This window comes from Telmatherina bonti, assembly GCF_933228915.1.
Source record: "Telmatherina bonti genome assembly, chromosome: 3".
Taxonomy (NCBI): domain Eukaryota; kingdom Metazoa; phylum Chordata; class Actinopteri; order Atheriniformes; family Telmatherinidae; genus Telmatherina; species Telmatherina bonti.
In genome coordinates this window covers 6,358,658-6,372,648 of record NC_136621.1, presented here as the reverse complement: position 1 = coordinate 6,372,648, position 13,991 = coordinate 6,358,658, and the positions used below count along the sequence as shown (strand labels likewise).

General features: G+C 38.1%; 1 protein-coding gene across 1 annotated transcript; it reads right to left on the bottom strand.

Moving 5' to 3' along the window:
• Positions 1-567: 567 nt before the first annotated feature.
• ddt (D-dopachrome tautomerase) lies at positions 568-5,202 on the bottom strand. The gene is made up of 3 exons (XM_079264687.1): positions 5,030-5,202; positions 2,518-2,693; positions 568-1,433 (listed from the first exon to the last, which is right to left on the bottom strand). The coding sequence occupies exons 1-3, from the start codon at positions 5,135-5,137 to the stop codon at positions 1,361-1,363; spliced, it is 357 nt and encodes a 118-aa protein (XP_079120813.1). The 5' UTR covers positions 5,138-5,202; the 3' UTR covers positions 568-1,360.
• Between the last annotated feature and the right edge of the window lie 8,789 nt (positions 5,203-13,991).

The window sequence follows — 13,991 nt, the reverse complement described above, 5'->3', positions numbered from 1 at the left end:
GAAGTTTTTGGTGTTTCTACCTTCACCAGAAACTCCTCCATGCTAGGGAGTCTTCCCACTTTGAGAAGTTTTACCACCAAGTGGAGAAGAGAACAAACTTTTTTCTACATTGATTGGGTGCAGAAATCTTACTGGTAGTGTTGGTAAAGTTGGATCTGGACTAATGAAGGACGAGTCTTTCACCAGGACCTGGTTCAGCCTCAGACTGCAGGGAAGAGCAGTCCTACACCGTAATATTCAGGATATTTAATCCTAAATCTTTTCTCATGAAGCTGCTCAGCAGGTGAGAAGTTGGCATGAATTATTTTATTTTGCAAGCTGAATTTGAAAAATTTCATGTTTTTATTCATGATCACTCTTTGAAAGTCACCCGTCATATTATTTATTATAAATATGTATATTATTATTATTTATATGTAGGTTGCGTCGTGTTGCATTCAGGGCAGACTGGTCTGTTTGGATTCCCCAGTTCTGTCTTTCTGTTCCTCCTTATAAACCATTTTACTTTACCTCCCCTCCAAGAACGAGACAGGAGTCTAGACAACATTTTCATCTTTTATTGTTCATTTGAAATCCGCCTTAGTCAAACATAAACATCTTTAATATGTGAGATATTAACACCGTCACTAAAATATCTAGAACCAAAAGCACTATTCTGTATTATCTACCAAACACGTTTAGATGTATTAGTTCAGCATTTTAACTCCGTGTTTAGTGTTTAAAATTAACATCTGGTCATTTTTCTTAATCACATGCAGTCAATAAAGAGATGAGGGTAGCGAGGAATAAATGTCATGGTAGCATGTTCCAGGTATTTCGAGAAGAACTTCAGTCCAGCCGGTAAAGACAACGAGCAGCACCAGGACTCCGTGTTGATCCCTTCTGGTCCGGACTATAGCAGCAAATCATTACATCATCGCGTAACACATCGTCATCAAGCAATATTTCTGCATTAAATCAGATCTGAGATCAACACCTTCATGTCTCCATCAAGTTGGAGAGACTGAGGAGGACGCTGCCCTCAGCATGAGAAAGACAAAGTGTGGTTTATGGACTAAAATCCAGGATTTCCTTGCTCCAAGTTCCACGAGGATACTCAGACTTTCATGACTTCCAGGGTCGCACTGGACTCTGTATACTTGAGAGGATGATGCCACCTGCTGGTCACTGACTGCACTTCAGGGCAGATGGAGAATAACAGCCGATAGAAGAGGAATGTTGGGTTTTTATGTTTGTTTTCGTCAATAAAAATCATTGATCAAAATCATTTTCAGCTGATTTAATGTTTGGACCTACGAATACAGGAAGATCACAAAAATAAGGATTCTAGTTTGTAATCAGAGGGTGGGTGACGTGTTCTTCATAAGAAGCTCATGACCGTTCCCTTCTTCCCGACTTGGTGAGGTTGCAGCGCGTGGAACTGGATAACAATCCTGTCAATGATAATGACATTCACTCAGCTGAATATGAGCAGAAATCACAGTAGTAACACTCAAACCAAAGCTAGTAAATGACATGACTGAACCTTGTTCATGTGGCCCAGAAGCAATAACTTTACTGATATCAATCGCTGTTGTAAAATTACTGGAGAATAATTATTTGAGTTATTATAAATTATTAACAGTAAACGAAAGAAAACAAGCAGAGTCGCTGCCGTAGAGGATGTGGACAATCCTCTCATGTCCAGCTGCTTGTGCAGCGTTCCACTCTGAACAATCAACGCCAGGATGCAGATGAGAACCAGAACTTCGGGACCACTGTGTTCAGTCTTCAAGCCTCAGTTCTGGTTCTGCAGAGCAGACTGAACTCTTCACCATACGGATAGAAAATATGAAGCACTGAAGGATCTCAGCTTCTTCCAGAAATGGAGTGCTCTGTTATTTCTTCTAGATTTGGTTCTACAAGGGCCGCAATCCAGCAGGTTTTCATTGTATTCCTGCTTCAACACATCTGAATCAAATTAAATGCATGTAACAAAGCCGTCAGCTTCAGCACAATGACATTTGTGTCAGCTGTCCTATCTTCAGGACTCAGATCCAGAAGGGTTTTATCTTCCAGTCTTGGATGCAGCTTATCCAGGGAACTCAGTCTTCCTGTTCGGATCAGAACTGCCTACACACTGACTGGTTTCCAGTCTTTGCTAAAGTTCCACTTCTTCACACTGGTTAATTCTGGTTTTATGATAACATTGTTTCCTTCATGCTGCTGGATTGTTGTAAACATGTTTTATGAACAAATTTATAAGTAAAGAGAATTTATGCTAGAAATACAAGTCAGACTGCTATGCTTAAGATCAATATTGTAGTAAATAATTATGAGAAAATTAACTTTTCCCTTTAGGATTTTAAAAACAGTTAAATCCAGCCCGTATCATCAGAATGAAGCTGAGACGGAGATTATTATAGAAGTCTGTTACTCTGTTTTACATGATGACTGGTTGTTGTGGAAAAGCTCATTTAATAAGATAAAATAATCTGGATTTGGGTTTGTGTTAAACATTGTTACAACAGAAATTACCTGTCTTCAGTCAGATTCAGTTCTCGTGTCAGAAACTCAAAGATCTTGGCGCTGTGCTGCTTGTTCTTGTCTGCGGTGTCGGTGACCGAGATGGCCGATACCGACAGCACCACACCCGGAGAGCAGGAACCTGCGATCATTATAGGCAGTCCGGGGTGCACCACCACGTTCATCCTCTGAAAGAGAAACATAAAGACACCATGTCAGATTCATCAGGGCATCGGACTTAACCCTGTTTATACCATGGACTGGGTGAATACTCTATTCTGATTTGTTGCAGGGTGTCCATTAAAAACTGATAATGGACACCAGTTAAAAAAAAGTTCTGTCAAATAGCCCAATATTTCTACATCATTGTGCTGGCTCAAAAACCAGTTGGTAACCGTGGCAACAGAAATGTTAGCGACAAACGGACAAAACAGAAAGCAGAAAATATCTGGAAAGACTATGTCAAACAGCGCCCCGTGGTTACTAATGAATGTATCTGATCTGCAGTTATTTTACTTTTTCGGGTTAATTTAGGTCGTCAGTTGAACCATAAGCTGAGTAGAAAAGGGAGAAAGGAAAACAAGTCTCCCGATCCTTCCCTATTTCACGACTGTATTATGTTCATGTTCTACCGAGATCATTAGTTGAAATCAGTCACTGCAGATAAAATATTTATCATATTGTTTCAAACGTATTAAATAATATTTAATCAGATAGTTTGTGATGAAGCTCCAGATCTCTAAAAGAGGGACAGAGCGGCTCTGACGTCACCCTGCAGCGGTGCAGCAGACCGTGTGTGTTTCTCTGCGTTAATGCTCCAGTAGTTACGTCAACTTCACAGCAATCTTCAAGACTTAAAAAGGTCCGTCCTGTTCGCAATTAGGATGGAATGACACTTCTGGGTGAATGACACCAGGGGTGTCGTTCAACCCTGCGTAGACACACACCGTAGTGGCTGAACGGAGGAACTGCAGGATTTCTGCAGGCGTCCCAGTGATTTCAGCAGCCATATTCCTTATTTGATCAACATAATTACTCTGTATACAAACTTTTTATAATAAAAGAAACACTTGTGATTTAAACTGCTTCTAAACTTAGAAAAGACACCTGTGACAGACAGGTGAGAACTGATCATCACTGATCTGATGTTTTTAAATAATAATTCAAACTCCACTGTGAGGTCATCAGAAAATCAACTGATCTGATTCCTGATCATTTCTGATCAGAGGCTGTTTCAGAAAGAGATCCCGTTGAGTTCTGGCATAATTCAGAATCTGTTTTGCAAAGTTATAATAACTATTATTCCAGTGAGGATCCAGGTGGTTTGACATCACCAGTTCATCACTGAGCTGCTTTACACCATCTGTGCTGGATGAGTTTTTCTCCAGACCAAAACACATTTATTTATTTTAAACAATTCAAAACTGATCAGAGATTTGCAATGACGATGGTAATGATGCTGGGATTATTACTGGGGCTGAATCTGGAATGATGCTGGGAATTATACTGAGGATGATGCTGGAATGATAGCCTGGCAAGCTAGACTGGAGTGCTCTTTATATTCTATATACTCTACGCTGGTACAGCGAGAGAGCCTGGGTTTCCAGGCTAGCTTTTAAACTCACTGATCTCTTATCTAGAACATAAACTGCTTCAGAGCTGGTTAGCTGTTCATCATGAGGTACCATGATGATTTACTCGGGTGAGAAGTGAACTAGCATCGTTGTCTGGAAAACCCAGGGTTAACTCTGAAGTTACCATAGTAACAGAGACTCCAACTTCCTAGTACGGGCCTCTGGAATGTCTCCATGGACCCTGCAGGGTCATGTGCATGAGAAAGTCTGATCCAGGACTGTGTTTGTGGAGTTGAACGGTTGAGTCCTCCTGTAACTCATTAACAGGCTGTATTTGTGTTACAGCTCAGACGTTATGTTTCTGAGATAAGGAGGATTACAGCAAATCAGGTTTACTGCAGATTTCCGTCATTCCAATTAGAAAAACATCATTCATGATCTTGTTTGCTTCAGTTTTACCATGAAAATCTGGATATTTTATAGCAACCACATGAAACGGGAGAGCTGGCCTTGTTTCAGACAGGAAGAAATCAGAGGTCAAATTTTATCTGTCTGCTTCAGATACATGTTATTCTCATCCGTGTGTTTCTTGGTTTATTTGTTTCGACTCAATCAGCACCACAGGTCAGAGAAGTTTGGTTATTTTAGGGGCGCAAAGTTAAAGAGTAAACTTCTTCACGCTCTGTGTTGCTTCTGGTGACCAGAAACACAAATATTTATCATTAAATCACTGCTACGGACTCCGTAAAACACCAGACATGGAAGGTTTGATCAAACACACATGACGTAGCAACCACCGGCGCGTGAAGGTCGCGCGATCCGGACCGGTCAGCTGATCCGAACCCAGACGCTTCTGACACGTAGAGATGTGAAACTATCAGAAACCTCTCCATGGAGACGTGTAGGTGCTGACATTGAGGCGCACGTGAGACAACTTTAGTATCACTGACCTCCTGCGGCTTGTCCAGCGCAGCCGCGGCGCACGCGCACAACTTCTTTAGGAAGTCATCGGAGAAGTTGGGGGCGGGAAGGTTGCTCTGCAGATCAATGAAAGGCATCTTCTCTCCAGACTGATCGATCAGATTCTGCTGACTTTCTGCGTGAAGGAGGACCAGACAGCGGAAATACGTCGTCCGCGTGCATCCTGGAAGCAGGGCATGCTGGGAAAAATACAATCAGTTCATATCTGGTCAGGCTGTTTTACAGTAAAAAATACACAGAAGTACTTCTATCTACTGCTGGCTAGTAAAATCTGCAGGAATGGGTCATTTTCTGACAGACTCAAAGGAATAACCACGTTTAATGGAGCTCGTGCCGACTGGTGGGTTGTTTAATAGCGACATCTGCTGGACTAGAGAGATCAATGCAGGCAAGACTTTATCCTGCTGACGGATAAGTTATAATAAAATGCAAACATAATCATAGACAGTTTGTAATTTACAGTCAATTAAAATGTAACTTCATACATAATGTTGGATTTACAAAAAAAAATAACCTGCTTGTAAGCAGGTATAAGTGGGGAAAGTTTTAACATCATTTAGGAAATTTGATAAAGTTGAAAAGTAGAAAGCAGATTTTAATCACGTTTACACAGTTTATTAACCTTCAGAGTCTTATGTTGGTCAAAATACATATGTATGTAGGTATATATATATATATATATATATATATATATATATATATATATATATATATATATATATATATATATATATTATATGCATATACATTTTTCCTCATTTTCTATTCCTCATTTTTAATTTGCCTTTTAAACATTTTATGAAACGTGTGTGTGTGTTTATCTTTTAGAATATTACTCCAAGGTTTAATAAGTGGATGAAAAATAATGTGATGCTAATACAATAATTTCCCCTGAAATTTCCCCTGAAATTTCATGGATCCGCCTACAGTGATTTATTTGTTCATGTCTGTGTGTGGTTTTATTTGTGATTATCAAAATGTTGAGTAGATTGTAATTAAAGACTCATGTCACACACAAAAAACGTTTGGAGGTCTTACAACTCCATAATATAAACGACAAAAATACAAGGATTTCCAGCCTCTACCTACAATAGAAAACCAGTTGAAACTGGTGGAAACCAGTAAAAATGTCGAACATCACAACCTGCCTACTAAAATTAAATCCTGCTATTAAAGAATGAAAACTTTTAAACTGTAATAAATGAAGATATATATAGTTTTAATGGAAGTCAGTGGGACACTTTTGACAATGAGGAAGTTTCTGTTACTACGTTACAAACACTAATGACATCAAATCAATTTTGTTCCTCATCTTCAAATCCAAGCTTTTATCCCCACTAAAGAAAATATCTCGTGTTCTGTTTTTCAATTTAACAAAATTCATTCATTTGCTGAACCGCTTAATCCAATTCAGGGTTGCGGGGAAGCTGGAGCCTATCCCAGCTGGCTTTGTGCGACAGGCAGGGTACACCCTGGACAGCTTGCCAGTCCATCGCAGGGCCACTGTGCTAACCACCATTCCACCGTGCAGCCTTAATTGAACAAAATATTAATTATAATAATTAAAGAGGCATTTGAAGGGTTAACAAATTGAAAATGTTGAACTTTTGGTTCTTTTCAGGTCTGAAGATATTCAAACAATTTCTGAAAAAAAGCAGAAGAAATACGGATGCACAATTATTTTATTGCAGTTTTTTTTATTTATTTATTTTTATTACATTTTGTCATGAGACGTCCATGTGTTTGGGGGGTGAAAGGTGGTGGAGGTAGTCTGGCAGATGGGATGGAGGGCGGAAGATGTGTCCTTGTCTCCTGCTTTAATGTCAGGGTGTGGTCGCTGCTCCTTCGTGAACACATCATTCAGCTCTGTAGCATAGTTACACGCTAACACATGCATGCAGACGGAGGTGCTGCTGTTCCCGTCTGCTTCCTGCAGCTTGTGGATCTGTCCTTCTCTGTGGAGGTGCTCTCGATGGTTATCTGTCTTGTTCTCTCATGGAGACTGTGCTATACTATATTTCCTCCAGTAAATGGTCTTTAAACTAGATTAAACTAGTTTTAAGTTGTTTAACATTCATAATAGAAATGAAGTAAAATTTTTTGTTGATAATATAAAAGATATAATAGAAAGAGTTCATTAGTTAAAAAAAATCTATTATAAACCAGATAAATTATTTTTTAGGGAAGAAGACAGGGAGTGTTGCTGCCCTGGGAAAAACAAGGAACGTACTAAACCTAAAAGCACTGTAGATTTTATATTGTACATTAATATGGAAAGTAAAAAAATCTACCAGTTTAAAAGACAGTACATTATGCAAATATTAAATAAATATAAGGTTTCTTTTTTTCTTTCTTTCTTTCTTTCTGATATAAAACTGTAAAGCGATACATGGGGAACAGCAGACAGTCCAATAAAAGCTTTTAAAGGTCACGTCTGAAAAGGTTCATGGGAAACGTTTATGCAAGTCTCTGAGGAACTTTCTTGTGCTGGTTCAGATTAACTTTATACGATCCAAACAGGTTTTTCTGCAACCTGAGAGCATTTCATTCTGACTTTTTTTTATCTCCTAATACCTGGAGACATTTATGGTTTATTCAGGATTGGTATTTATTCAAAACATCAAAAGACAAACATGATGCGTTTGGTGTCAGTTTGTCTTCAGACCACCTAGACACATTTATGGTGGGTTTAATGAAGTACCTGTTCAGTAGGAACGGCGAGTTTAATTTGTAAGCTGCCGTTTTTATGCTTAACAGACCTGCCGTGTGCAGCAGGAAAAAATGAAAACGCTTTTATTTTTTAAAGTAGCGTGACAAGAAAACTGAGGAGGGACGAAGAGACGCAGTAAAAAGCTGCAGGACTGAAACCTAAACAGGCTGAATTGGGAGTTTCTGCCTCAGCGGGATTGTCTGTTACAGAAAGATAAGAAAATCAGATTTCATGTGTGGACTGTGTGTTTGTCTCCTCATTGTTAGGGCAGATTTCCTGTATCTGTACTGTACTCCATTACTTCTGTCCTTGAACATTAGCACCACTATGGTTGGGAAAAAAAAGAAACAGGTACGCCTCCGTTTTGTGGAAGAACTCTGGAAAGAAAACTTAAATGACGAAAATGTAACTAAAAGACAATACCTGATCAAACAGATGAGGTGGATTTCAGCTTATTTCAGCTTATCAAAAAAAACTGTAAAATATTATTCATTCATTCATTCATTTTCTAAACCACTTAATCCAATTCAGGGTCGCGGGGAAGCTGGAGCCTATCCCAGCTGGCTTTGGGCGAAAGGCAGGGTACACCCTGGACAGCTCGCCAGTCCATCGCAGGGCCACAAATATTATAAAACATGAAAAAAACATCTTAAAATTGTTGATAAAGATCTACAACAGGAAGTTATTACTTTTTATTTATTTCTATTTCCATTTCTTTCAACAAACCAGGTATTTAATGACAGACAGGAACAGTAAACCCTCTGGTTATGTGTTTAGCATATAATTCTGACATATGATCCATAAAACTGGCTTTTTATGTGGTGTCTCTTCTCTTTGGGCTCTTGTCCAGAATCAACTTCATGTGTAACTGGTACTCCTCCATATTTCTCCTAGTTTCACCTCCTCTTAGTCTTTTTGACTAAAATAATTTCAGATGAGGCTGCAGCCAGCATGAATCAACTCTCAGATCCCGTCAAGTTTTTGTTTCTTTTTTTTTCTTTGTCTCATGAGAATATCACTTTCAGATGATGTTCACCTGTTCTAGGTATTTTCTCCGTGAGCTGCCTATTCCAATGTCGGACTACAACCTCTGTAATTAAAAAAAAAAAGCAAAGAAAGAAAAAAATGCAGTTTGTTGGAGCAACTTTATAAACTATTCGGCTACCAGGCTTGAATGACTTATAAATCCGTGTTTTATGGCTTTAAAAAAATCTGAAGAAGAATTAAACTGTTGCATTGTATGGACTAGACATACAATGAACCCAAGCACATTTTAACTCTGCTAACTTGTAGTTGTTAAATGAAAGGTGACCTGTTTCTGCACCTGTGGGGATTTAAACACTCTAAAACTGAAATGACGTGCTTCATCTTGCTGTAAAGCTGCTCTCTGTGTTTTTTCTTTTGCATTTTTCCTCCTTTTGTTGTGTGTAACCTGATAGCTGCACTCAGGAAACAGGCTGTACTTTTATTCCGTACTTTGTTTGTACCGACACCTGAGCCTCTAAAACTTTATATGTTTCTTGGTGAAATGGGATGATGAGAATCTTTCACCTTACTAGGGTTTCAGTCTCTTTTCTACTGCCTCAGGTGTGACCTGTAAATGAGAAAAGATGTTTTCAGGTACATCAAATATCGATTTTCTTCCAGTTCCAAACACACTGAGATTTGACGTCAAACCAGAAGCCTTTTTACAGGTTAGGGAGGGACCTTCATTGTGCTCCTCGCTGACTCATCATCACAGGTTGCAGCACATAAATATGATATCAGAAGTGTTTAGAGTCATAGGTGCTTATAGCTGTCAAGATGAAGGTACTGGTTCTGTTTGTACTGGGAGTGCTGGGCTGCAGTCTAACTGGAGCTCGAATTGTGTCCAAATGTGAGCTGAGGGAGCAGTTGCTGCTTGCGATGACCAACCTGACCGATAAGGTGAAGCAGTCGGGACTGGCTGGCGATAATCTGGTGGCCAAAAGTAAGTTTTGCTTAAATGCATACACACACACACACATATACACACACACACACACACACACACACACACACGCACACATATACATATATATGTATATATATATATATATATATATATATATATATATATATATATATATATATATATATATATATATATATATATATATATATATATATATATATATATAGTTCATTTATCCCTGGATTGAATTTGTCTTCACGCCATATAACCCAAATAAACCATAATGTTTAGATACTTATATGTACATTTGTATGCAAGTCCTCATGTGAATGTTAGTATATAAGTACCTTACCTATAATGTGTTTAATGCATGTGGTGGTTACATGAAGACTCAACAGACCTGTTGATTTAGTTGTTTTAAGGCTGCAGTAAAATGATTGGTGATGATGATGTGTTCAACAGTCAGAAGACGACCTGTGTGCTTGTCTCTGCCATGTCTTCAGTCGTATGTTTTGCTGGGATGGCGTCTGATTTCAACACCAGTGCCGTGATCGAGCTGAGCCCAGAGAGGGGAGGCCGTAACAGGAACGGGAGGAAGGATGGTCCCCATGGTGGCCGGTTCGGGTCGTCTGAGGAGAAAGGCCAGCTGACCACTGCCGAGCCTCTGGTGCGAGCACGACGCCATTCTCGCCTGAGGCACAGTAGCGAGGAGAGTGATGATGGTTGGACCCTGTATGGCCTTTTCCAGCTCTACGATGGGTTGATCTGCAGCGATGGCGTCACAGAATCTCTCAACATGTGTGGCTTAGACTGTCTCAGTAAGTTTGATGTGACTTTTATAAAAAAAAAACTGACTCTTTTCAGAGAAGCTGTTTTTGACTTGAGTTCTTTTATTTTCTTCTCCTTTATTCTAATTTTCCATTGTTTTGTTATTCAGCTGTAATATTACTATTTAAATGTAGTTTATCATGTGTTCTTTACCTAACAAATTTATATGTGAGTAATTTAAATGTTGTTTTCACAGTTACCTGCTCATGCTTGACTTGTGGACAAATGTTACCCATTTGTACCCCAGCATCCTAAATACTCACAATTACACTTGTGCAGTTTTTTTTTATATTCTATGTTCTTGTTTTGTCTTCAGAGTTAACTGATGATGATATAACTGATGACATCAACTGTGTATTGAAGCTCTTCACCGACCTTGTGTAAGTTTCTGTTTTTAACTTCTGCAATGTGTTAAAAGATAGAACAAAAGTCTGCAGGTGTGACCGAGTAAAATGTGATTTTCAGTACTTTTACTGGCCATTGGTCAAGTTTTACATGTGAAAAGTACTTTTTTGTACATGTTTGTCTCTATTTTACTCATGTCTGCTTTTTTGCATGTTTACCATCAAACCACTGAACCTTATTTTTTACATCTTAAATCCCATATCCTCTATAACTTGTTTTTATTCTTTTACCTCGATATGTATTGGTAATTGTATATCATAATCAATATTTTTTTTCTGTTTGTTATCTGGATTTTTGTTAAATATGTTTTTGTATATAGTACTGTTACATTCATTTATTCATTATCCTAACCGCTTAGTCAGATGATGGGTCGTGGGGAAGCTGGAGCTTTTCCAAGCAGTCAGTATTGTTACATCTTATAATTAATTTAATTTTTAATCTAACTCTTATTTTATGATGCAGATGTCACAACTACAGTTTTCCAGCATGGGATCAATAGATAGTTTACTATGATTGTGTAATATTCAAAGCAATGCTAAAATATTAATAGTTAAAGAAACATAAACAAATAAAAAACATAGACGGATCTGATAGTGAGTTTGAAGAATTAAAAAATTATTTTATCCTAAATAATTCAGTGATAATAAATGATTTATCTTCCTAACAAGAACAACAACAAAAACAACATCAATAATAATAATAATAATAATAATAATAATAATAATAATAATAATAATAATAATAATAATAATAATAATGTTTTATATGAAATAACATGTTCAACTGATCAAACTGCCTCTTCGTTTCTGCACCTTGTATAAATAATTTATTTGTTTGGTTTTAATCAGTTTATATTTAAACATTCATCAACTATGTTCCACAGTTTTACTCCACAAACTAAAACACAGAACATTTCCTTGTCCTGTGTGGTGCTCGAGTCCTGAAAGCTTCTGATTCTGATTCAGAATAAGGACGAAGCTGTATTTTCAGATTAAATGAGATTCATTTTTTAATTAATGACCAAACCAGAAACTTTAATTAAAGTTTAATTAAAATAGTGTCTGTTGATTCTGCGCTAGGGAACAAACAGCAAACCTGAAGAACATTTCCCTTCCTCAGGGATGCAGGTGGAGGAATTCTGGGTTTTTTTCTATAATTATTTTATAGAAATATAAAACATTTCCACAGAGTTTACACTGCATTTTTTGGAGTAAAAGAAATTATATAGATGAGTATTTAACTTCAAGTTTGGGGCTGTTTGATCGCTTCGCTCATGGATTGGTGGATTTCTCATGTATTTATTTTCTGTCTGCAGTAACAACGGTTTTAAGTCATCACACTGGAAGGAGTTGAGCAAAATGTGAGTTCTGTCCTTATTTCTGTCAGTAATCATTTCATATTTAATTTTACTTTTGCCAGTCTTAATTGAAAATTAAAATACAATTTTAATTCCATTGTGAGATAAATGTGCATAAACTTTTAACTTATGTAATAATGTTGTTTCTCTGTTTATTTGCAGCTTCAAGCTCATCTTGCAGGAGGACTGCAGAAATATACAAGCCTCTACATACTTCACTGAATGCTCATAAAGACATTCATGATGTGTCTGAAATGTCTCTGGCATGACTTGTCTTCCTTTATAGTTACTGGTAATGATTTAGATGAATAAAAATATGTAGCAAGTGCATTTGTTGTTATATTGATTGTGTCAATCACCGTGAAGGTAATGTCATAAAATCGTTTACAACATGGTAAAAAATAACTAAATCATGTTAAATAAACAAAGTTTGGTGTGAGGAACTTCAGTTTTAAGGCTCCACCACTGAGTTTAGTAACCATGACCACAGCTAATCCAGCATCATCGCCATCATCTGAGATCAACCTCCAATGATCACCACGCTGCTGTGCTGCTACCCCGGTGTTCAGGAGAGGACAGTTCTTTTCACTCCAGTCTGTAAAGGCTTCCACAAGGACCTGTAGCCCCATCACACCTCACAAAAAGTGTAACTGACATAAGGGGAGAAAATAATGATGGTTATTCATAATTTAAAAGCAAATGAGAGACAGGAGAGAGAAGAACGAATAGAGGGAAAAAATTGACATCAAGAGTCTGGTTTAGGTAAATCAACCATGCATACACTGTTCCTTGGTTATATCCTGTTCAGCATATAGAAATATGAGAGTAAAACATGGCCATGAATATGAGAATAAGACTCATAAATAAAATAAAAAATTATCTGATTATTTCTTTACACAAAGGGTCAGACCAGGCTTCACCTGCTGTAGAGACTGAGGTCTTTTGGAGTGCAAGGGTTGCTCCTGTTGTCTGCTGTGGAGAGGAGGAAACCGAACAAACTGATCAGAAGGCCAGCTCTATACTGGGATGCAGCTTAGATCCAGTATAGAGGTAGTGGGAGAAAGGTGGATAGTGCATGTGTGAAGGAGCATCATCGAAAACTCTTCTTCCTTCCTGCAGCAGTTAGACTGTATAACAAGCACTGCCCCCACGTACATATTGTGAATAATTAAACTTTTTTGTTTGATTTACTCATTCTCCTCTTTGTGTGTAAAATCTCCACAAAGTTTAGTTTTTATTCATAATAATTTCTCTGGGGTTTTACATCTGAGCTTTCTGTCTCAAGGCTGTTGCAACAAGGATTTCTCCACTGGGGACGAATAAGGATCTGTCTTATCTTGTCTTAAATAAATCTATAAATGAAAGCTATAAAACCCCCAAAAAGCTTCTGAGCTTAATATACATAACTAGGAGAATGTCATTTATGTTTGTTCTAGTTTCTACAATAAAGAAAAAAGGGGGGTTGTGGTGGTTTGCACCACTGTGTGCACCCTAGGTACCAGTCAAAGACGGTAGGGGGCGACACTGTAGTTTTGCAGCCATTAGTAGCAGAAATAGAAGAAGAACAAGTCAGCATGGTTCAAGGGGACGCTTGATGCCAGATTGGATCGTTTGTGCGGACAGACCACGCCCACATTTCTACTATCCACCAATAGAAGACAAGAATTCCGACAGCCCCGCCCACCCCGCCCTGGCCGC

Coding starts and splice junctions, on each gene's coding strand:
- ddt (XM_079264687.1), bottom strand. CDS start 5,137: ATGCCTTTCATTGATCTGCAGAGCAACCTTCCCGCCCCCAACTTCTCC. Junction 2,694..5,029: donor CGCTGGACAAGCCGCAGGAG/GTCAGTGATACT, acceptor TTTCTCTTTCAG/AGGATGAACGTGGTGGTGCA. Junction 1,434..2,517: donor CTGAATCTGACTGAAGACAG/GTAATTTCTGTT, acceptor TATCATTGACAG/GATTGTTATCCAGTTCCACG.